The sequence below is a fragment of the Phalangium opilio genome, unplaced genomic scaffold, assembly GCF_054372755.1.
Source record: "Phalangium opilio isolate 3A_F unplaced genomic scaffold, DU_Popi_V2 ptg000113l_1, whole genome shotgun sequence".
NCBI classification, from domain to species: Eukaryota; Metazoa; Arthropoda; class Arachnida; order Opiliones; family Phalangiidae; genus Phalangium; species Phalangium opilio.
Window position 1 is genome coordinate 751,384 of NW_028324209.1, and position 23,972 is coordinate 775,355.

Sequence of the window (23,972 nt, forward strand, 5' to 3'; positions counted from 1 at the left end):
AGAAGAAGTCATTAACTTCTGCTAGAGGTTTTGCGTGAAAAGGGGTGAACATTGGCAACTACTTACACCAGAAGTGTATAATTCTTCTCTTCAGTGTACCACAAAGCGGGGTAATTGTAACGTGATTCTTCCCAACAACCCTTAAAATTTATTATAGCAAAGTTACTAAAACGAATCACATATGCGTCGACCTAAATAGTTCCCTCATAATTACTCTATTGTTGTTTTACTACCTATGATGATAACAAAAATACATGCCCCCTTATTACGCACTATGGTCATAGCGTGTCCAGAAGTGCAGTGACGTTCTTCATTGCTCGCGTCATGAAGCGTGGGAAGAAGAAAATAAAAATAACGTTGAGGCGGAATTTTAGGGAAAACCCAATCAATTTTGATTTGAACGCCCCAGACCAATTCCGTTTTTTAGCCACATCATTACTACGACGTGCGGGCGGCTATTAGTTTGTCATGGGATGGAAGTTGAAGTGGTGGTTGTGGTTGCATCATCGCTTGGAATGTGGTAAGTGTAGGACGACAAAGCAACGGTAGCTGCTACCATATTGTAGGTAAGTGGGGGGGGGGGGGTTGTAAACCAGAATACTGATACTGTAATCCATCGCGTATTCTGCCTCGAATACACGTTCATTCGTTATTCATTTTTAAGGGAGATTGAACAAATGGTTAGGTGCATTGTAGTGTGGTAAGGGTTAATCGAAGAAATGGTTAGGTGCATTGTAATGTGGTAAGGGTTAACCGAAGAAATGGTTAGGTGCATTGTAATGTGGTAAGGGTTAACCGAAGAAATTGAGATTGTATTCATTCGTATAGAGGGGGTACTCACTATTAAAGGTTACGGGTTATCATTCTAGCACTGTAAAGCGTCGAGGGGCTACTCACTATTAAGGGTTACGGGTTATCATTCTAGCACTGTAAAGCGTCGAGGGGCTACTCACTATTAAGGGTTACGGGTTATCATTCTAGCACTGTAAAGCGTCGAGGGGCTACTCACTATTAAGGGTTACGGGTTATCATTCTAGCACTGTAACGCGTCGAGGGGCTACTCACTATTAAGATTTAAGGATAATCATTCTAACACTGTTAAAGGTAGCGCCGCGATGGGTCTTTTCTTCAGGCTATTAGTTTTTCTCGGGCCTTTTAGCAGTTTTAGCGTCGAGGGGCTATTCGTCAGGCTATTACTTTCAAGGTTTGGCTGCTGCACGTACATTCTTGCCATTTACTTTAAAAATTTTCCACTGTCACAGGAAACTGACGTTTCGTGATATTCGCGCGCTTTTGCCAACTGGAGATGATATGGGACAGAAATTTACAAAATTGGAGTGATTTCTCTCGTTGCGAAATTTAAATTGGTCACTCGAAAAAAATAATTTAACCCAGATCTATGAATAGGCTATACATAAACTCCACCTTAATACACGTTTATTCATCCACTCCAATTTTCCGAACGTCACTAAGTAATAGGGAATCCGATAGATTTTGCACTAATTTACTCACGTTACGATCATACGAATACGATGCTGTTACTATTATAAGCCCAGCCCTTGGGCCATCTTGTTATTCTTGGGCTAAAACGCGTTGATTGATTCATAGTTTCGCCATATGGAAAGCATTACACGAATGTACGTAATCATTACAGCAGAGAAAATAGTATTGGAATAGAAGGTAGGGTCTGTAGTTGTTACGACCAAACATTTTCTCCCTCAAGTTTAGGTTGGTTTTGACGCCGCAAAATTATTAATAGACCATTCCGTTAATGTCATAAGAGAAGCGAACACCAACAAGGTCGGTGCCGCCGTCAGAGGCTGTTTCCCTCGCGCCAAGAAGCATCGCGAGAGACAGCGCCAGTTGGTCAGCCTCTCACGTGTGGTGAACGCGGGATCCGTCTGGTGTTGCCTCTTGGTACGAGTGAAATAGCGTTCGATGGCAGCCCCGCCCCCGTGCGTTGGTTTATACTGCAAGTATTTAATGAAATGGTCTATTCCTTATAGAAAATATAGAAATTTTTTCTCCTGATGTGAAGGATTTTATAGGGAAAAAAATTGGTTATGCGGGGTCTTCTATTCCAGAACTTTTATCTCTGATTACGCAAAGTTTAGAATACTAAAGCTTACAGTGACAAAATCTACTTTTGTACATTTTGAATTGGAAGAACTCGCTTCCAACCATATAGCAAAATTATCTTTCTTAATATTTTAAATATTAATTAATTAACAATTTAAGAGTTGAATTTCGGAACTTCAACTTCAAAGACGAAATATTGCTCAGACTACTGAGGTGTCCGGGTCCCTAAGGAAGTCTCGCGAGTCGTAACCAGACCTAACAATAATAAACAAAATTTATCCCCGACGTTCCATCACCGGCTAGGGTGCTTTGAAGACACTGGTACGTATATAGGATGGTGGTTTCTGCGCGTTGTTTATCAATAATAATGGGAAAATCATAGCCAAAGACAGACACGACCTTTTTTTGTTACAGGGACACTTATAGAGACTTTAAGTAAACGTCTAGACCTAATTGGTCAGTTTTTCCAGACTGTGTCAACTCCTACCGTGTGTTAGAAACGTGCGGGGCTTTGACGTATCGCTTCACCTCAAACAGTTAATCCAAAAGGAGATCCCTTTTGCTTAAACTCTCTAACGCGTCAAAGTCTAGAAAAGCCATAGTTGGAATTGAAAGCAGGTTGTTCTTGGTTTCTTATATTTTCGGACACAAATTTGCGGATGAGTGTCGCGTACAGTGTTCAATAAAAGATTTTATAACCACGGCGCAAATTTTTTGCAAGTTTTACATTACACAAAGATGGAAGAAAACGCAGTTTCATACGACATGGCAAACTTGCAAAATTCGACAGGTTAGTTTTAATTGTATTTTATCATAAGTTTATAAGACACGTTCCTTAAGTATGACACTTCCTATACTTTGTAATACTAGAGACTTACTTAGACCTGGTTCGAGAACGACAAGCGAGAATTGACTACACTCGGTTAATTTTGCAGTCCATCTTTTTAATTAGTCTGTAGTAACCCTTTGTCAGCACCTCACCAGGCGTCGCATTACAAGAATCTATTACGTTTCACCTACGTAACCAGTGACAAACTTATGGAACATATCTTATGAACCTATGATTTTATTTATAAACACCACTTTGAAACGTTTTAAAAGGGTTACAAACAGCTTCCGCAAAATCTACCCTTACCTACGACAAGCTTATAAGATATGTTCCATAAGTTAATCACTGGTTACTGAGAGCGCATGTCATGAAGCGACGTAGGTCATAGATTCTCGTAAAGCGACACCTGGTGAGGGGCTGTCAAAGGGTTAGGACAGACCACAGACTAAACAGGAAAATGGACTGCAAAACCAAACTAGCTCTCAGTAAATCTCTAACATTACGAAGTATAGGAATTGTCATACTTATGGAATATATCAACCTATGCTGTAATTAATACAATAATCCAGATTGTCCTATCAAATCCTGTATCGTATTTCTAACTACTTTATAGGCCTAGTAGCATAAGTTTATAAGATATGTTGCATAAGTGTGTCACTCGTTAATGAGAGCTTGTCATGAAGTGACGCGGGTGAAACGTCATAGATTCTTGTAAAGCGACGCGTAGTGAGGCCTTGTCAAAGGCTTTGTACAGACTAAAGAGGAGGATGGACTGCAAAACCGAGTGTAGTCAATTCTCAAGTCGTTCTCATTAAGCCTCTAACATTACGAAGTATGGGTAGTGACATACTTATGGAACATATCTTATAAACTTATGCTAGTAGGAAACAATTTTTTGGCACCACTTTGAAATTGACATGGTATTTCAGAACAATCTTTAGATAATAAAGAACCTAACTCAAATCGCTGTACTTCGACGGAGGAGCGGGACAATGAATCAAATGACGAGAGTGTTGGACATATAAATGGAGTAGTTCAAAGACGCGCTGCCAACGCCAGAGAACGCGATCGCACTCATAGCGTCAACAGCGCTTTTCTGACACTTCGTACCATGATACCGACTGAACCACCCAATCGAAAGTTATCAAAAATTGAAACGTTGCGATTGGCTTCGAGTTACATCGCCCATTTGGCTACTATTAAAAGATGCCGCGAAGTTGGAGACCTTGATAAACAACCTTGCATAAGGTATAGATAGTTATGGGCAGTGATTTGATAATCCTTTAAAATTACGGGTGATTTGTACAGGTACAGGAAGACGAGAAATATTTGCACGTTTTGTTTGGCCGAAACTAAACGACAGGTACGTTATTTGATTTCCCCCCCCCCCCTTCAGTACAAAGTTGAATTGTAATTATTGTTTTTCAGAGAACATCACTGTACCCTCGAATGTGTTACGTTCATTCCGAACACGTCTTAAGTAACGCGATACCATACGTCAGCAGATGACCAGATTAAAATAATTTTGTTTTCAAACTTTAAATATCTGTACATAATACGAAATAAACGTTTCTGTTTTCTGATCTTAACACGATTCTGTTTCCTAATTTGCTTGTTAAATCTAAGGTAGCAGACAGAGGTAGTAATTAAATTTAACAAACCTTCTAGTACCAAGAAAGGAACCAAAAAGGGCAATTAAATCTTCTTTCTTCTCTATTTTTCCTGTGGTCTAAATAATCATGGATTTCCGTAATTAAATCACTTAAATTTTAAGGTTAAAAACGTTCTTTCAACCTCCCGACGACTGAAGCCGCGAACCCGCGACAAAAACTTGTTTAACCAGACGACAAAACCAACTTTTGCGGTGCGACCCGGGCGCGTAGTGCTTTGCTCTTTACGAACCTTGACCCGGGCGCGTAGTGCTTTGCTCTTTACGAACCTTGACCCGGGCGGGCTCGACCAGGGAACGGAAATAAGCAAATACTTCTAGATGGTATTTGTGAAATTGTCCAGTACTCAAGCTATCAAAACCTCGGAAAAAGTTATTGGTCGAAATGTCCTTATTATTGGACATCTAAAAATTTTATTTCATAGTGTCATGTGCTTATTTCCTGCCCTGATTTCAAGGGCTTGTAAATTAATTAAATTAAAGGTATTGAAGCAAAATTAAAGTGTTTTTTTTTTAAGTTTATTGAACTAATTTTAAAATAAAAACAAAAATTGAAAATACAAACAAATGGATAATAATTCACTTGGCACAAAGGTAAATGTTTTGTTTAGTTTTTTTTTTAACATTTAAACGAGAGTCAGACGCAAAATGCGTCCCCCCCTTACAAAATGACGTCATAGATTCGTGACCAGCACGAAATTACTTATTGGGTTAAAGGGATAATGAAATGCTTCCTTAAATTTAATAAATAACGAATGTGTGTTAAGCCTTTGCACAAAAAAAAAACAACTCTGAAAAATTTATATTATAACCAAGCTTAACAATTGCGGGGAACAAATAATTAAAGGGGCTATTAAATCACCGTAAAATGTAAAATGCGGGTTTGGAGAGAAAAAGTAATAAAGTACGCGACACGCAACCTCCCCGTGAGAAACAAATATATTAGCAATAAATAAAAGCGAGATTCAATTAAGCGCTCATTAAAATAAATACAATGTCAAAGGGCTCCGCAATCAAAAATTTAAAGGCACCTCTATTTTTGAGTATATCATTTCGTTTAAGAGCACTTTGCTTAAGTTATTTTCAAATCGCGATCGCGGGCAACTATTAATGTTTTTAATTAAAAGCACCGGCAATTGTTGCTGGGGAAATCTTGTTGACTAGGAAAATTCAAAAATAGCAATTTTCATAACTAAGGGGTGGGGCGGGGGCGTGGCCTCAAGCTAAAGAAAAATAGATTACGGGTCATTTTCAGGAAATACGCGGGAGTTTGCGACAGATTCAAACCCTCCAGAAATGACTTGGATATTTTTCTTTTTCCGCGCGTAAGGCACTGATGATAGAGTCCTAAAGTAACGGCACAATTTATATTGCCACATTATCTCTAGAAAGGGAATATAACCCTTTAATAAAGAAAGTACAACTTACTTTGCTTGATAGTCGGGAGTCGAGCTCCTTCAGTTGCTCATCGAGCGTCTTTTTTTCATCTTCAGATGAGTCAGTCATCAAAGCAATGGGGGAGCAACGTTTCATGACTTTCGGAGACATCATACTATTGGAGCCAGCTGAGTAACAAATCACCGTAATTATAATGAAAAACAGATTATTTCACAGTGATTTTGTAGTCTCTAGAAAGTGTTACACCAGATTCTTAAAATAAGGCTAGTTTTCACTGATCAAAAACGGCACGTCAAAAAAATATGCCATACGTAATTTACCGATATTCCAAAAAAAAACCCGATAGATGGCGCTTTTAAATAGTAGTAGTCCATTTGATCCCTGCTTATGCCTGCCATCCGTAATTTACCGATATTGTAAAAAACCCCGATAGATGGCGCTTTTAAATAGTAGTAGTCCATTTGATCCCCGCTTATGTCTGCCATCCGTAATTTACCGATATTGTAAAAAACCCCGATAGATGGCGCTTTTAAATAGTAATATTGATCCCCACTTATGTCTTAAGAATAACACCGCGTTTTCCGCGATAAAAATATGATCGGCCACCTTTTATCGAGAATAGACGATGGTCTGGTAGCACTGAACCTTTGAAAATGGCGCTAGGTTTCGCCGTCGAAAATTGAGCAACCGCCATATCGGCGGGCGGGCGTTACTCCAATATAGACTAAAGGTGGAATTCATAAACGTTCGACGCAACGCAATTTAGTACAGGCAAAGGCAGGGCGTCGTGCGCAAACTTCCGCCTTTTGCGCACGACGCCCTGCCTTTGCCTGTACTAAATTGCGTTGCGTCCGACGTTTATGAATTCCACCTTAAGACCATAAGCTGATGACAACTTTGTAAATTTTTTTGCGCAGTGAAAACTAGGCTTAAACGTAACAATTTCAAGGGACTACGAAATACGCAACTTTCCCAACACTCAAAGTTAGTTGAAAATAGGTTAATATTTAAAACACGGAATGACGTTAGTCGGCTTAGTCCCTCCGTTAATTTAAAGGCAGAATTTAGTGAAAATAAAATATTGACTAACCTAAAATGTATCCTAGGTACAGTAAAAATAAAAAGGCAAAAAAAAAAAAAAAAATAAAGGCAACAGAGAAAGTGTGAGAGACTGAGAATCAAATGCAGAAAGAATAATTAGAAAGTGGCCAATATTTTCTTCTGGGGGTCGAAGTGGGCACGCGCCAATTTCCACCGCAGCAGGATAGTGTAGGATCGGCTGAACCAATCAGAAAAAAGAAAAGGGAAAAAGCGGATAGAGGTCAGCGATACCCAACAGTACACCAAACCAAAGACAGAAAGGAAATATTTACTATTAAGCAACCAACGCTTAACGCCGCCCGCGTACTGTACGTACTATAAGACTAGTATTTAGGCTTAAATGCGTGGTAAGCCTTGGTGAATACAATTCCTAATTTCCTCCAATATCAAACCAAGTCTCCCGACACAAAGAAATATCCCCAATACAGCGACCAAGGCCTAAGGCGAGGTAAGCCTTAGTGAATACATGCGCAACTGCATATGACTAGAAGTACTAGACATAATTCTACGTTTTAGTATAAGGTGTTGCACATCCTGTAGAACAACTAATCCTTTTTTCGCGCGCACCCTTTATATTTTTAAATAATAATAACAACTTATGCCTTAACGAGCAGTGAGCTCTGATGTACCTTAAATTCAGTCCCTAACCCAACGACAAAGAGCGACCAAGGCTTGTTAACGTCTTGGTGAATACTAAATTTCCTCCGCAATTTCCGGCAATGAATCACTTACCCATTTCATCTTTGCTTCCAACTCGTCTATGCAACGTTGCCGATGAGGAATTGCTACTGCTAATGGAGGCTGATCCCCCATTGTTATTGCCGAGGGTGTCGGGTGAATTACCAACTGATCCTCCCATGGAGGCGCTATGATTACCGTGTCCACCCCCGTTTTTGCCTCCACCCGAGGAAGGGGAAGATGTCGTTGTGGAAATTCCGACGGAACTGGCAGCCCTGGTGTGGCTATGACGCGGTGGACGACCCCGAACCGCATTTTGGAGGACAGCGTCCTTCTCTTGAGAATGCTGTTGAAGGACTTTGATCATGGCGTCACGTTCCGCTAGTTTTGATTCCATGTCTTTGATTCTGATAATGAAAGAGTTTAGTCACTTTGAGCTGAGCATTTCTGATCGCAACCATTTCGGTAAAACAAGATTCTTTTCAAATACTCACTTTCCTTCGAGTTCCGTCGATTTGCGTTGAGCCGCGTAGATTTCATCCATATGACGCAATTTTTCCGTTCTGGCTTGAGCTATTAACTTCTCGCTTTCTTGAGAAGTTCTTTCCAAGGCAGCGATCTTCGCGTCTCTGTAACGTGTCGTCATTGGCTCAATTTTCACAAAAGTTCACTGTCTCTTTAAAGAATACACTAAGCTCGAAATCTTACTTTGTTCCAGCTGCCGCATCCACCGCTATTTGTCTCATGGTGCTTTCCTCAACATATCTTTGCTCCCACTGAGAAATAACAAAAAAAAAAAAAAAAAAAAAAAATTGAAACAGTATTCTCGATCTCGGACAAGGTAAGAATGTTTATATCATACCTTTGTAACTTCAGCTTCGAGACCAATTATTTTCTCTTCATACTGTCTCAAGAGTTTTTTCAGTTCTTCGGTGCTTCCATTAATTGGTTCGTGGAAATCCCCTGAATATTTTCCTTCCTTTTCTCGTTTCAATGTTTCGATTTCTTTCTCGAGTTGCGCGCGAAGTCGTTTTTCCATCGTAAGTCGTCGTTCGCTCGCTAATTGGACATTGTTTAAAGCCCGTTGAAGGGTTCCTACTCGGTCGACGTACACTTGTTTCTTTCGATTCTGAAATAAAAATTATAAGCGTCCTAATACTTTAACCTTAGCTAAAAAGACTTACCTCTTCCTCGAGTCTAACGACATTTGCCTGAGCGTTAGTCAGGGCATTATCGAGAATGTCAATATGATTGCGTTGCTCTTGAAGAGTCGCTCGTTGCGCTTGAAGTTCGATTTCGTGTCTGTCCTTCTCGGCCAACAGCTCTTTATCTGTTAACATCGAAAATACTCGCGTGTTACGAGATTACTTTACGATACTAGGTTACGTAGTAAAATACAAACTGTTCAATACATGAAAAGAAATTACTTTGTGACAAGAGCTGGGCGATCATGACGTCTCGTTTACTCAATTCTCGTCGGAGTTCCGAATCTTCAACTTCACCCATTTGCTTTAAAGATAAATTTTAACATTAACCTCGATGGAAAAATTAATGCCTCTAAAAATTAAAGCGGCTTACATTGTGCTGTTTGCGCATATTTGCGCTTACAGCTTCTAATTGAGCTGAAACGAATACAATTACAATTGAAAAAACCATCTCCACACTCCCAAGTACATTCTATCCCAGAATACCTTTCAATTCTCTATTACTCTCCATTAACCTGCGTATCTCTCCTTCTAAACGCGATCTGATGGCTTTCTCCAAACGCTCTCTTTTGTCCGAGGATCGAACCAACTCTTCGTGCGATTGGTGAACTTTCTGAATCTCCATTTCAAACTGAAAGAATTAACCAATCAGAAAGCTGTCGCGTTTCTCGCTCACACCGAACAAAAACCTACACTTTGTAGCTTCGAAACTTTGTGGTGAAAATGTTCGAGTTCGTTTTTGAGGCTAGCATTATCTGCAGATAGGATTTCGATCATTTGGAGCATTTGTGACGAGGGAGTTTCGGAATCGACCTCTAACGCGGCGCGTCCGCGAGTTTTAGGTCTGAAACAATATCAAACAAACGTAAAGAATATCGCTTGAAAAACAAGATGGCCCCTGGCAGGTCACACCAAAACCAGCCCGCCGACCAGCCAACCTTCCAAAAGTGATCGGAACAATCGGTTTTCAGCTCTAAAGAGCGCAAAACGAAAAAGACCAAGGAAATATTGGATTTACCTTTGAGTTCGTCCATCACCGTAGGATGATGTCTGTTGCGTTTGTTCCTTGGTCTTATTGACTCCCAAGCCAACATGAGTCAAGTCAGGATGACTTCGCGAGATGGATAGTCTTCGTTGCAAACTATTTGACCTCAAATGACTCCCTTTTCCAGCTCGCGAATAGCGATACGTGCTGGAGTTGCTAGAATCGTCGGACGCGCCACCTAGGTCATTGTGGCTGACCTTCGGGTCAACATCCAAGTTCCCGTTGTACCACTTTGGCGCGTAGTCAGGGGGAGTAAAAGGGAAGATTGATTGGCTCAGGCTCTTTGGGACAGAATCATTGGGAGAGGTTTGCCGACTGTGAACCTCTTTCGCTAAATGCTTCAAGACTTCCGATTGGTCCAAATAATGTTTGGGGATTTCGGTTATTTCTTGCACCGAATGGTCAGGTTGAGATTCGCTGAAGTGAAACACTCTGATTTTTAGACGCAATATTATCGAGACGACTAAAGACGAATAAGAAAATCAACTGACCCAGAATAGGAACCAACATCGTGGGCTGAAATTCCGTCAAATTTCAAATTAGCATGATTGCTAGTAGGCGAAACACCAGCGTAAGGAGGGTATAGGGTCCTCCTGGGTGATCCCTTGGGTGACGCGGGTACACTACCGCTAGATCTGGGTGAACTACCGCTACTGCGTCTCCTCGTATTATTGTTGCCATTACCCGAGTTCAACTTCAGGTCAGCGTGTTTGGGGACCGAGTGGAAGGTAGCGGGTGGCAGATTAGAGGGCGCTATCTGTTGGAAATCAGATGACTCATGGTCAGGGACTTTGAGCATCGCGACCCGATCTCGTTTCAAATCTAACCCAATATCGGGTAGCTCTCTAATACAGCCCAAAAATGGTATACCTGTTGAGCCCCTGAAGAAGTCACACTGTATTCCTTGAAACGAAACATATTTCCCGTAAGGCCTAGGTTGGCGGCGGAAGAAGGCAGAGATTTCTTTGAGTAGAAATGAGAGCTGTAATTATCGCTGGGAGTATTATGATGAATTATTAATGTGTTCGAAAGAGAAGGGTCCATTTCATCATCATTCAAATTTGTTTCCTCTCCTTGAGGTTCTTGTCGAACCCCATTTCGTAAAACATGCTTTTCTTCCGCTGTTAGGTTTTCCGTTGATGTTGAAATGTCCGTTTCACTACCAGAATAACTCTGGCGTCGTCCTATAATTGACAAAACCCAATAATAACAGTCAAATTTAAAGGCTTACTTTTGCCGAATTTCGCAGATATTTATAGGTATTATAGGTATTTTTCATGGAAATATAATATTAAGACAAAAACGAGTTTCGCTTCGCAGTCCTTAAAAACTGCATTTATACACAATCCTTGGCGACACTTTTTCAAACCCACAAAGAGCCAGAAATTACAAATTATTATTACGTGTATTGCAGTTTGAAATTAAGTTTAATCGATATGAGAAATTTGCTTTTAATCGCGTAGTTCAAGCATTTGTTATGATTAGAAATTTTACAACAAAAACGGGTATAAATGCGGCGTTTCGAGATAAAGGGAGCTTAGATTTTCGCGTACGAAATTGTATAGAACGTGTTCTCGTAAAAACTTATCCGTGTCAAATAATTAAGGCGAACAAATACAAAATGAGCTTTTAGCATTTTAATTTTTCAGGGTGGAACGGATAAGAAGAACGCTTATTTCGATTAAAATTTCGCTTTACTCCTAAAATGAGACCCGTCATTATGATTTGTGAATTTAAATGCAGTGTCGTATTTCTGACATTTAGCTATCATACATTCAGAATAAGTGTTCTCTACGCGTGTTGTTACACCCTGTATGAGTTTTAAACTACAATTTGAACTCGAGTCATAAACGTTCTTGATTTTAGCTCTTTGTTCTAAAACGCCGCATTTATACCCGTTTTTTTGTAAAATTTCTAATCATAACAAATGTTTGAATTACGCAATTAAAACCAAATTTCTCATATCGATTAAACTTAATTTCAAACTGCAATACATATAATAATTTCTAATTTCTGGTCCTTTGTGGGTGTCAAAAAGTGTCGTGGATTGTGTATAAATGCAGTTTTTTAAGGACTGCGAAGCGAAACTCTTTTTTGTATAATATCTGTCCCTTTTTGGGAGAAACGCAATTTAGTACAGACAAAGGCAGGGCGTTGCGCGCAATATAATAATAATAATAGTAATAAATTTCGTTTATGAATTCCACCATTACGATACAATTTTATTATTTTTATTAAAAAAAAAGAATACTGTTATTTGCAAAACTCCCATCAAACTTGTCTCTAAGGCGAACGCCTGAATCATCAACTTCTTATAGGGTTTTACGGTCAACTAACAATATTTCCAAATATATACTCCACGGGGATTCCCCGGTATTCGGAAGGGAACGCGCGGCGGCACCTTTGAGCTTTGAAGTCAGTGCGCCGGCATGGTGGGGTTTGCTAAACTTCAAGGATGCCGATTTAACAGTGCAGATCCTACATACCAACGGGTTGGGAACCCCCTTCAGGAGGGCTTTCCCCAAGAATGCGGAAAAATGGTACCAGAAATGATCGGCACAATGGAAGCCGACTATTTTGGGAATGCGGAAAGATTACCACTTCTTTTTTTAGCTCCATCCACAATTATATCATGACTGACTTATAATTTAACGCCCAGACCGAACCGCTTTACTTAGGAAGTTGAAATTTCGCAGGGACGTTATTCTTAACTAGTAGATGATCATTAAGAAATATTTTTGTAATCCACCGCCATCTTGAAAAATGGAGGCCATCCCTACCCTAGTCGCTATTTACGTTAATCGCGTAGTACTTATTAAGTATTAGCCCAATAGACGCGCGACAATTCTGACCAGAGATTTTTAGAATTATAGGATTATATAGGACACTAAAATATTATTTTTTATTTTTTTAAAGAACCAGTACTACAAACAGGGGCCGAGTAATTAAGCAAAATGTTCAAAAACATACTCTCCATAGGAATAGCATTACACCCAACTTCGGAGGCTCATAACTCTGGTTCTACTAGAGATACAGGGATGTCCTTTGATTATGTTATAGTCCTATTTGCCCCCCATATAACTAGTTAGCTAAAATACTAAGGAAACCATCCCCATTTTATGATGTTTTTTAGACTGAGTCCTGGTTCGCGCAAATTTCAAAATTATAGGATTTAATAGGATTTTTGGCGATTTTAGCCAAAACTATGGATTTTATATGACAGTTTTAAAAATATAGGATTTTATATGAATTATAGGACCTCTGGGGGTCCTGTATAAAAGGTAACATTAAATTTAATTTACCTGGATCAATAAAATTTCGCTGAATGGTTTTCGTTTTAAAAGAAATTACTGGTTTGTCGTGCGGAGTTTGCATAATTTCCTACAAAAAACATCAATAAGTAAAAACATTTCTGCTTAAAAAAAAAATGCATAAATAAAAAACTTAAAAAAACAAAGTTACAAGCAAGCTCCTTCAAAGCGTTAATCTAATAATAATAATTAATTTCCACAGAAGTGTATTTAACGTGCAAACAACACATTTTGTGTTAATTGACACATAAAACTTAAAAATAACATTCGTGTAATGTTACTACAAGCTACAACTAAGATTCCAACTTCGCACCTCATTATGAAGCTAGTAGACACGGGATATCTTTCGATTCTTTATTCAAAATAATGTTTCAACTGAAAGCAAAATAGGCTTAACAGTAAACGCTAGTTTTTTAAATCGGTTTTCTTGCCATTAAAAAACTGGGAAAGTAACACCACCACAAACAATGGAGATATCTTGTAAACTAAACTACAACAAACTTAAAGCCATGGTTTTTGATATTTTGTCGGTTTAAGCGACTAATTACAATTTTAAGTTAATTTAAACCAGAAAGTCCTTGAAATTCCTTAAAACTAGGCAATGTTATGGGCTTCCTTTTAAATTCAGGTTTTTTTCTTTTATACATTTAAGCCTTAGTCATTTTATAAATTCTTATTTTCACGTATTAATACTCGTAATTTGGCCTAAAAAGGAATTACCTGTGCAAAATTTCGCAGCGTTACAGCCCTCAGTAATTCGCGCGCTTAATTAAAACTAAATAAACACTTAAAATTAATTAAAAATGGGACGTTACGGAACGAAAAATTAACAAACATAAGAAAAAAAAACGCGTCGAGTCGAAAGAATGTTAGGAATGTCTATCTCTTCCCCCCCCCCCCCCCCCGAGGGCTTCTCAGAAGGCTGCCAGCCCGAGACGATGCAATTGCTTACTGCGTTGTTTTGCACTGATCGAATCGGATGGCTATTTTCTATTACGGTGTGGTTCGATACCGTAAACGGAGCTACCGATTTCCCTCTGTGCAGGGTTTTTAGATTCATCCTAAATTTCGAACTATAAATAACTACTAGTATTACACCTTAATTTTCAATAAATCATTTAATTGACAATTAAAACGGGTATAATTGCGCAAAAAACCAGAGTTTCGTTCTCGTCTAGGCTGATTGTCATTGCAGAATGAATCTAATAAAAATAATCCAATCTTAAATTGCTTGGAAAGCGCTTTCCCAAATAATTCAATCTTAAAAGGGGTTTAAATAATAATAATTGCTTTCCCACTGCAAAACTTACAGCTGGGAAAAAATCCTCCATTTCCAATTCATGTTTCAAGGTGTATTGAACTGATTCCATCAAGGGACACTGAAGATTTTTACCTTGACAACCGTCAAGATCGTAATTAAATAATGGAACTTCGAGGCCCTCATAAGCAACTTTGAAATATAAAGTCAGGTTCTCAAATACGGCGTCTGATACGGTAAACGTTTAAATAAATTTAAAGGGTCACTGAATTAAATGGTATGAAAAAATTATAAAAATCTGTTACTCGTTTTAAAAGTAATTTCAAAGTTGGTTTTCCCTAATCTGGGAAATATACAAGGCTCGGTTTCGCAGGGTTCTACTCGCAATTGCGAAATTTTGCCACCGCCTGAAAAATAATTACGAATAAAAATAAAAATACAAAATTAAAAAACTAATTACCACATGGTTTAAAATTTATATTTTTCCCAATGGAAAAATTAATTATAATTAGCATTAATGTTAATTTAAACATGATGGCTTCTCACTGCTAAAACAACAAACAAACGGGCGCACCCCCAAACTGATAAAATAATTTTGATAAAAAAATTAAATTTTAAAGGGACAGTGAAATGATAAATATAACCATCGTTTTTCCCCACTGTATAAAGAGCTACTAGTCTAGGAAAGTTGAAAAAGGGGTGGAACCAGGCGCGTAAATCTTCCACCATGGATAAAGAATGCGCGTGAGGAAATTTGTTTTCAACCTACAGGATATTCAACTCCCTATCTTCGACGACAGCTTATTCGATAATTTACTCTGTTCCAGCTTCGGTTGTCAGCGCGTACTAAGCTAGGTCTCTATGTTGGAGCGGCTTGGCGGTTTTATATAACGTAGATTCGCGCCTTCTGACAAGATACGAAAGAAATAATCATTATCAGTATTTAAAATCTCGACATTTTAGATACTGAAAAATCAGTATTTCTTTCGTCGGTTGTCAGCACGCGCAAAGCTACAGAGACCTAGCTTTGAGCGTGCTGACAACCGATGTTGTAACAGAGTATGTACAGAATTATACAAAAACGAGTTTTGCTTCGTAGTCCTTATAAACTGCATTTATGCACAATCCTTGGTGACACTTTTTCAAACCGACAAAGGGCCAGAAATTAGAAATTATTATACGTATTGCAGTTTGAAATTGAGTTTAATCGATATGAGAAATTTGGTTTTAATCGCGTAGTTCAAGCATTTGTTATGATTAGAAATTTTACAACAAAAATGGGTATAAATGCGGCGTTTTAGAACAAAGAGTTAAAATCAAGAACATTTATGACTCGAGTTCAAATTGTAGTTTAAAACTCATACAGGGTGTAACAACACGCGTAGAGAACACTTATTCTGAATGTATGATAAATGTCAGAAATTCGACACTGCATTTAAAATCATAAATCATAAATGACGGGTCTCATTTTAGGAGTAGTATGTAAAGCGAAATTTTAATCGAAATAAGTGTTGAAACTTGCTAGCGCGTACGAGAAGTCCTCCTTTATCCTAGAACAGTGTTTACCCCCTCGGCGACCATGGTTGCACAGGGAACAAGCTACGAATAGGCTCAAAGCAGCGGATGAATTACATTTGGATGGCCTGCATGATGTACTACTTTCTACTTATACTTTTTGGAACACCCAGGGCGGCTCCCAGCTGAATTTCGAAAACACGGGTGTTATCAGAAGTATATAATACTTCTACTATCCCCTTTTGGTATTATCGGTAATTTTTCACGTAAATATAGGATTATAGGACTTTTTCCCCAGAATTATAGGAACATCCCGGGGTTTGGTTAAGACTTAAAATATTCTAAAGTGTCAAAATTTTATTAGCTTTAATTAAAGCGAAGTCAGGAGTGGAGTGCGTGGGTCATTTGGTTAGTTTAAGAGTGCGTAATTTTTTAAATAGCGCAGTCAGGTCACTATTTAAAACAAAATGTACTCTTAAACCGTAACAACTCTCGCCACGGGAAGGCATGACCACTCCGACTTCGAGAGTCACCTGTGGGGGAAAATATTTTAAGAGATTAGTGCGCGCGATGCCTGTAGGAGGAGGGGTATTTGGAAAAAACATCATTTTACACTTTGATGTAAAATTAATCAAATTATACACTTGACAACTGCTTTTAAAAACAGTTGTCTGGGCAAAATAAATTGGCCCACTAAACCACACTTTTTCTCGAGTACTGGTTCCATATTATTTTATAGCCAAGACAATTTCCGTATTATTTATAATAGTAATAAATAATAGTCGGGGCAAAATAATTAACCCAACCTGTTGAAAAAAGAAAGAAGGAAATATTAATATATTGATATATATATACATATAATCAGTTCGAACAACAATGAAGACAAGGGGTTTTTTGATTTTTATTTTATTCAATTTTCGGTAGGTAATAGTAATAGTAATCGAAGCAAAAATAAATACGCCAACCTTCTTGGTCCTTTTTTATGCCTTCAACACCTGTTCTTACACCTTCAACACCTGTTTTTACACCTTCAACACCTGTTTTTACACCTTCAACACCTGTTTTTACACCTTCAACACCTGTTTTACACCTTCAACACCTGTTTTTACACCTTCAACACCTGTTTTACACCTTCAACACCTGTGTTACACCTTCAACACCTGTTTTTATACCTTCAACACCTGTTTTTACACCTTCAACACCTGTTTTTACACCTTCAACACCTGTTTTTACACCTTCAACACCTGTTTTTACACCTTCAACACCTGTTTTTACACCTTCAACACCTGTTTTACACCTTCAACACCTGTGTTACACCTTCAACACCTGTTTTTATACCTTCAACACCTGTTTTTATACCTTCAACACCTGTTTTTATACCTTCAACACCTGTAGAAGAATAGAGACAGTAACTTTACATTAAAAGTTTTCAAAAAAATATTTTTTTTTTAATATTTACATTTTTACATATTATTGATAATAGTAAGAATATTAAATATCAATCATAGTATAGTTAAAATTTATATTAATCACAGCGAAATTGCTGAGTATTTACGGCAAACGCGTCAAGTCACAAAATCCCCCCCCCCCCCCCAAATTCACAGCAAACGCGTATTTAGTCACAACAAAAACATATAGGACAAATAGACGCAAAGAGAAAAAACAATGTTTAAAACAAATCAAACAATGCCTTTTCTCTTGTAATTCTTAAAACTAGAAGACGTTAGTAAAGGGGGGCCTAAATTGTATGTGGGCCCTACTCGGTCCGCACCCCCAGGTTGTGCAAGCGGTACCATTGCCCATGTTAGTAAAAAAAGATAGTCAAAAAATGACCCCAAACCGGAAGTCGCCAACATTAGTGGAGCCCCCGGCAGGGGGTCCCCTCAAGAATGATTGTATCAGTACCACGCGCAGAGAGAGATTAACAAACATTCTTCTCTGATACGGACAGCGGACAAGAGTCAACGCACTAGTCCCTAACTAAAACTATTAATTCCAAATTTTCCTTAACTAAAATTAGTACTTTGTACAATACATTATTGCGAGGACACAACACAAACATTTAAGTAGAACTACTAAACCCATATTCGGTTTCCGAAGGTTATTAAATTCAACCAATCGGAGGTCGAGAAGAGTTGGCGGATTTAATAAGTCCTACTGCCTCGTAAAAAAGGAGGTCTTTCTTAACAATTAATACAAATAAAAACACTTTAAAAATAAAAAATAAATAAAATAAAATGGTTCGAGTGTACGAGTCTGGAATTGAAACGTAAAAAACAGTTTGCAATTCCGCAGTCCAAGGACAACACGAAACCATTGTAGGTCCTAGCTAAGATCCTTCCAAATCATAAAGAATGATTTGTCCAAATCAAGATAGAAAAGAATGGAAAAAATGGAGAAGTATACATAGCTTACAAGCAAGGAGGATTCATACCATTTGCACAAGGAGACCAGACAACTTAAGAGTGTCGCTTGGTCTCCTTGTGTTAATAGTAGGAATCCTCCATGCCTATAAACTATGCATAAAAAGATGAATCGATAAAAACGATTCTGGCGATGGATGACAAACTAAGATCGAGACGCGCCTAATTTCTCGATGCCGCGATCGTTTCTAACACTACTGTTGATGTCGCGACTGCAGCTGATAAATTGACATAACAACAACAAATCGACGTGTTGATATTAAGCGAAACCTGTAAATTGAAGTCTTCTCTTTCCTAACTATTTCTTTAATTAATTAACCATTGGTCACCTCAGCCTTCCGCAGAAATATATTTCTTAGCATTGAAGGCCAAGGACCGCAGGACTAACAACACTCTTAAATAAACCTGAAGTAAGCCCTGAAAACCTTCGCTTCGTAAACCAACGGATTCCGCAGGACCTAACTAATTACAATGGTTCCTAAGCTAGCATGCAACCCGCGTGTCCTTTGAAATCCGGAAGGTTATACTAGGCTAGGGTTTAAAAAAAAAACCAAAATAGCTCAACCTTAACTTCTAAATCTTAACTAAAACATTAATCCTGACTAGGTAAAACAATTATGGAGGATTGATACCATTCACACCATGAAGCAGGGTTACCTGGAGGCCGTCCTCCAGGGTAGCCTGACCTTTGGGTGTAAATGGTATCAATCCTCCATGTGTGTAAACTATCTACATTAACCAAATTATTATACCATGGATAAAGAATGCGCTGTCAGAATAAGCTGTCTTTCGAGATAGGGAGTTTCCTATCCTATAGTATAGCGTGAAAACAAATTTCCTCGCGCGCATTCTTTATCTATATAGTACACTCCTTAAAGGGAGGGTGAAGTGGAAAATCAAGCGATTTTTTTTTTCGATTCTTCCACTAATTATAGGGCCAGTCTGAATAGTGAAACATTCAAGACTGTTCTTAATAATTTGTAAAAGAATCTTTGAAAAAAATCTCCGGATTTTCCAATTCACCCTCCCTTTAACAACAACAACAACAACAAAAAAGGTAACCTATTCTCATGGCTTAAAAAGTCAAGCAAGAAAAATAGTCAAAGACTTTAGGACTCACTCAGGTACCACCAAAGTTTAAAAAACCTTTTACGATGAGGTCGACGTTTTCCACAATTGATGACGTCGAAGGTTTCCACAATTGATCGTGTAATGTCCATTTGTACGCGCGTCCGCTGAAACAAAGCTCAAATTAATCAAGGGTTCTTATCAGATGGTATATAGTAAACATGCAAAAACAGTAGGCTTATATTAAAAGAAAGTTGTCAATTAGTAGGTTTTTTTTTTTGTACGTCGATGTTCGTTGTCTTGAGCGTCGAAAATTGTTGTATACGCAAGTCTTTCGCGCCGAAATGTTCGTATTGTCTATAGTTTTTCGCGCCGAAATGTTCGTATTGTATTATATTTTTTCGCGCCGAAATGTTCGTATTGTCTATAGTTTTTCGCGCCGAAATGTTCGTATTGTCTATAGTTTTTCGCGCCGAAATGTTCGTATTGTCTATAGTTTTTCGCGCCGAAATGTTCGTTTTGTCGATGCCGCACAATCTTCAAATCACGCGCACCATTTTAATTGTAGGTCAGAAGAATTTATCAAAATATTTTAACCCTTAATCTAATTAAATGCGATAAAAAAAACGAGGGAAGTAGCACACAGAAAGCATCATGGGAAAATTAGCCATGCAATGCTTAAGCTTTGAGAGAGATTTAAGTACTGTAGGGGGACATGCTTAGTAAAAATCGTCCTTGATAATTGAGGACAAAATACGCATTACCTTTTTAGACGACCATGGTCCCTTTGGTCGTATCCAGATACCAGATGAAGAAAACTAGTATCACTCGCCATTAGGTGGGACCAATCACCTTTTGAAATAAAAATAATAATTAATAATTAATAAATTACTTTAAAAAAATTATTCTGTGAAAAATAAATTCAGTTAAAATTAAATAAAACTTCACTAATTAAAAAAAATTAATTTATCCCGTGAAAAACTTTAAGCTTCACTGAGTATCAGTTGGGGCTAAGCCCAATGTAGCGCGCGCGAGAAAACCACCGCAGTGATGACGGGATAAAACCCTCGGTGAAGCGGCGTCTTCTGGCGGGAGCCGCGGGACCCGGACTACACTATCAGGGAACGTACCAAAATTTTTAAACTCTCCTATTTGTCTTAACAAACATTAAACTACCAGATTTCCATCTAAAATAACTAAATAAGTTTAAGTGCTTTAAGTTTTAATCCCCAGGCTGAAATAAATCTAATTTCAACTAATAGCGTTTTCCTTTGGGTCCTCGCGGAGCGCTCCCATGGAGGAATAAAACTAGGAGATCCTATTCTTCAAAAACAGTCTTTAACGAAGCTGGAAACTACTACTACCATTTTTATTGCTCCTTGGGAGCGCTCCGCGAGGACCCTAAGGAAAACGCTATAACTATCGGGACGAAATAAAAAAAAATTAGGAGCGGATCTTCGCCTTACCTCTTCACTACGTGGCGCCAGAACAACTGACGAAATTTAAATTCCTCTGCCTCACGCCACAAAACTGCTTAACCGACCGCATCCCTCACGCGTCACGCCACCAAGTGACCAAAACCAAATTCAAACTGACCGAGTACCGACCAATCGCGCGAGACTTTGGAAAAAAAAACAGGCAGGGGCAGAAATGAAAATTTACCCCCTTTACGGAGGGGTTAAGCTAAGGCCCAAAACACCTGATGTATTTATTTATTTATTTATACAATAGAGTAATTTCTTTCCCATATACGGCAACGTCATAACCCTCCATCTCTTACCTTAGTGAATTCCCCCCTCCCCTTCCCTTCCGGGGGCAAATAGTATTCTCTAGTACAAAGTTGCCCCTAACGTAGGGGATACACAGTTCACTCCCCCTCTCAACCGAAATTACTCTATACAATTGCCCACAGAGCCCACACCTGTTGTAGATCGTCATGGCGAACGTTTTTACAAGATTTTAATCTAAGGATGAATTTAACTAGCTTTTGGCGTTTAACTCGGGGCTCAAATTAATCTAATCTTAATTATTTAACGAGTTAAAAATTGATAAAAAAAAAATAAGAGCGCATCTTAACACCCGTTAGCGAGTCTAGAGACCGAGACCCATGACTTGACGAAGCCATGATGGAAGGCGAGCGACGAGCCGCGATATACGGGGATTCACTGCCGCCGCTGCCGCGGTACCCACTACCCGGCCCGGGACCATGGAGAGACGGCGAAAAAATAGGAATCGCGTGATTTTAAACGGCCCTAACCAATAAGCACGAGTTTTTGTACATGGGGTGGTTGTAATGAGTCTCATAAACGCTATAGACTGGATTGTTAAGCGCAGTTAGGGTCTTATAACATTTCCGAACATAAATTAATACTGTTAGAGCTAGTAAAAATAACAAAACAATTCAGAAACTAAAACTAACATCTTGTAGGCCTATTACTTTGACTTTTACAAGCCTTTTCGTACTATGGTTGATTTCCGGGGTTTTCATCCGCAATTTTAATCTCAAATCAAAATTAATTAGGGGAATCTTTGATTATTGTTCACGCGTTCAAAATAATAAGGTTGGGGAGATTATCAAAGTTGAATTAAGGAAGATTTCAAAAATGCTATCCATCCAAAAAAAACAAAATTCTTTCAACCATAGTTCTAGAGCCATATTAAGTTTGAGAATAAATTAATTAATAAAGATTACTTACTAATTTGATGCTTCTCCTTTCTTCAAAAATTTGATGCTAGTTCGCGTGCAAAGTTTTGTGTCTCGCCACTTGGAAAATTTTCTTTTGAGCGAGGACACCGGACAAGAGAAAAACACGTCCAGTAGCAAAGGAGTTTTCAAAAGTTCTGGGGGGCTCCGAGCCTCCGGCACTAACTGGGACCAGGGGGAAGGGGTTAAGTAAAATTAGGGATACAAATTGTTTGAGAGCAAGAAGGTACGTTCTCTCTTCGTTGGCGGTCCCTCGGCTCGATGTCTGGCGCCACTCTTATCAAAGCAGTCTCACTCCAAGCTAAACCACGGTAAATTGTCACAGTAGAGAGAGAGTTTATGATTGGAGGAGAAGCTATGATTTGTGACACAATTTACACGACCATAATGGTGGGTTCATAAGTTTATCAGGCATGATAAACTTATGGTGGGTTGTCTGTTTAATGTTGAATGCCACGTTACGCTGAAATATTCTACGCGCCATTATCTTTGTTAATTGGCGCACCGAAACTTAATAAAACTTGCATTTAAAAACAATTGTCTATTTATTTCTTAATTCCCCAAACGTTTTCGGAGGCATAGACCGATTCGGAAATTAGCTAAGCCTAGTCTTAATGTTTAATCCTAATTATTACCAGAAGGGGATAATAGAAGAAGTATGCCACTCTGTATCATCTTAATACATTAGTGATGTAACGTCATTCTTTCCAGGATCACCCTTTTTGTTTGCTCTCCCGCTCAACAAACTATAGATGGGCATCGCACCGTAAGGTGAATTCTATAACTGTTTGGTGCTTAATCCTCAGAAATCAACTCCCTAACCTCGTCTTGGGGTGAAACAAAAATCCACATGTTGCGTCTTGCCAAATAGTTTAACGCAAATAGAGTAATGATGAGGGAACTATTTATCGCGTATGTGATTCGGTTTAGTAACCTTGCTCCAAATGTTCCGATGTTGAGAAGAATGTTACACTTACCCCGCTTTGTGGTACAATTCTCTCGAAGAGAAGTATAATATACTTCTGTTATTACTAATCTAACAATATTTATTTAGTACTTAAACTAAATTTAGTTAGTGAATCTTTCCGGTCGTTTGACGCTAAAGTTGATTAAATATATTTTAACTTAAGTTAGGCCTAAGGTTTCGGTTCAAAACAAGCTATAGATGTTTCAAATAACGCGTCACACCACCCGGGCCGTTAGTGAATCAGAACGAAAAATAAGAGAACTTCGACGCTGACATGGTACTTGGATTTTATCAGATTTTACTTCTCTAAGGCCCATCATGGAGGATGTATAAGCATCCTCCTTGGGCCAACTCAAAGGGTATCTGATCGACACATCATTTTGAAAAACCAAATGCAATCTGAATATTTCCAAGAACACTATGTTATATTTTTTAATTTCTTGAGCTTCGATTATTTGTTGTAACCTAAAATAATTAGTATTTATTAGTTGAAAAGGGATAATGAATTGGCTGAAGGTTTTCCCCGTACCTCTTATAACGACAGTAATAACGTAAGTTTATAAGATATCTTCCATAAGTATGACACTTCCTGTACTTCGTAATGCTAGAGACTTACATCTCGAGATAACTAGTTCGAGAACGACGGAAGCGAGTCAATCGATGTCCTACACTCGGTGGTGGTCGCTTTACCTCGAATCTACGACCTACCTCAGTCGCTTCGT

General features: G+C 38.5%; 2 protein-coding genes across 7 annotated transcripts; one reads left to right on the plus strand and one right to left on the minus strand.

Annotated features, from left to right (window-relative positions):
* The first annotated feature begins 1,172 nt into the window (after window positions 1-1,172).
* On the plus strand, window positions 1,173-4,497 carry LOC149623155 (transcription factor 15-like). Of its 2 annotated transcripts, XM_089853261.1 has the most exons (6): window positions 1,173-1,337; window positions 2,239-2,400; window positions 2,494-2,869; window positions 3,838-4,156; window positions 4,217-4,271; window positions 4,337-4,497. In XM_089853261.1, the coding sequence occupies exons 3-6, from the start codon at window positions 2,818-2,820 to the stop codon at window positions 4,415-4,417; spliced, it is 507 nt and encodes a 168-aa protein (XP_089709387.1). In that variant the 5' UTR covers window positions 1,173-1,337; window positions 2,239-2,400; window positions 2,494-2,817; the 3' UTR covers window positions 4,418-4,497. The 2 variants fall into 2 exon arrangements, with proteins under 2 accessions (XP_089709387.1, XP_089709388.1); XM_089853262.1 differs by lacking the exon at window positions 1,173-1,337 and having other exon boundaries at window positions 2,028-2,400; window positions 3,850-4,156.
* Window positions 4,498-5,074: 577 nt separating this feature from the next.
* On the minus strand, window positions 5,075-22,428 carry LOC149623156 (uncharacterized). 5 transcript variants are annotated; one of them, XM_089853245.1, is made up of 19 exons: window positions 22,276-22,428; window positions 19,632-20,431; window positions 14,879-14,980; window positions 14,626-14,801; window positions 13,307-13,385; window positions 10,875-11,188; window positions 10,496-10,761; window positions 9,978-10,421; window positions 9,653-9,803; window positions 9,446-9,590; window positions 9,333-9,376; window positions 9,167-9,263; window positions 8,939-9,084; window positions 8,617-8,883; window positions 8,463-8,530; window positions 8,249-8,383; window positions 7,809-8,161; window positions 6,006-6,142; window positions 5,075-5,924 (listed from the first exon to the last, which is right to left on the minus strand). In XM_089853245.1, exons 2-19 carry the CDS (start codon window positions 19,729-19,731, stop codon window positions 5,859-5,861), a joined length of 3,090 nt encoding a protein of 1,029 aa, XP_089709371.1. In that variant the 5' UTR covers window positions 19,732-20,431; window positions 22,276-22,428; the 3' UTR covers window positions 5,075-5,858. The 5 variants fall into 5 exon arrangements, with proteins under 5 accessions (XP_089709371.1, XP_089709373.1, XP_089709372.1 ...); XM_089853247.1 differs by having other exon boundaries at window positions 9,182-9,263; window positions 22,276-22,427; XM_089853246.1 differs by lacking the exon at window positions 22,276-22,428 and adding an exon at window positions 21,046-21,179.
* Between the last annotated feature and the right edge of the window lie 1,544 nt (window positions 22,429-23,972).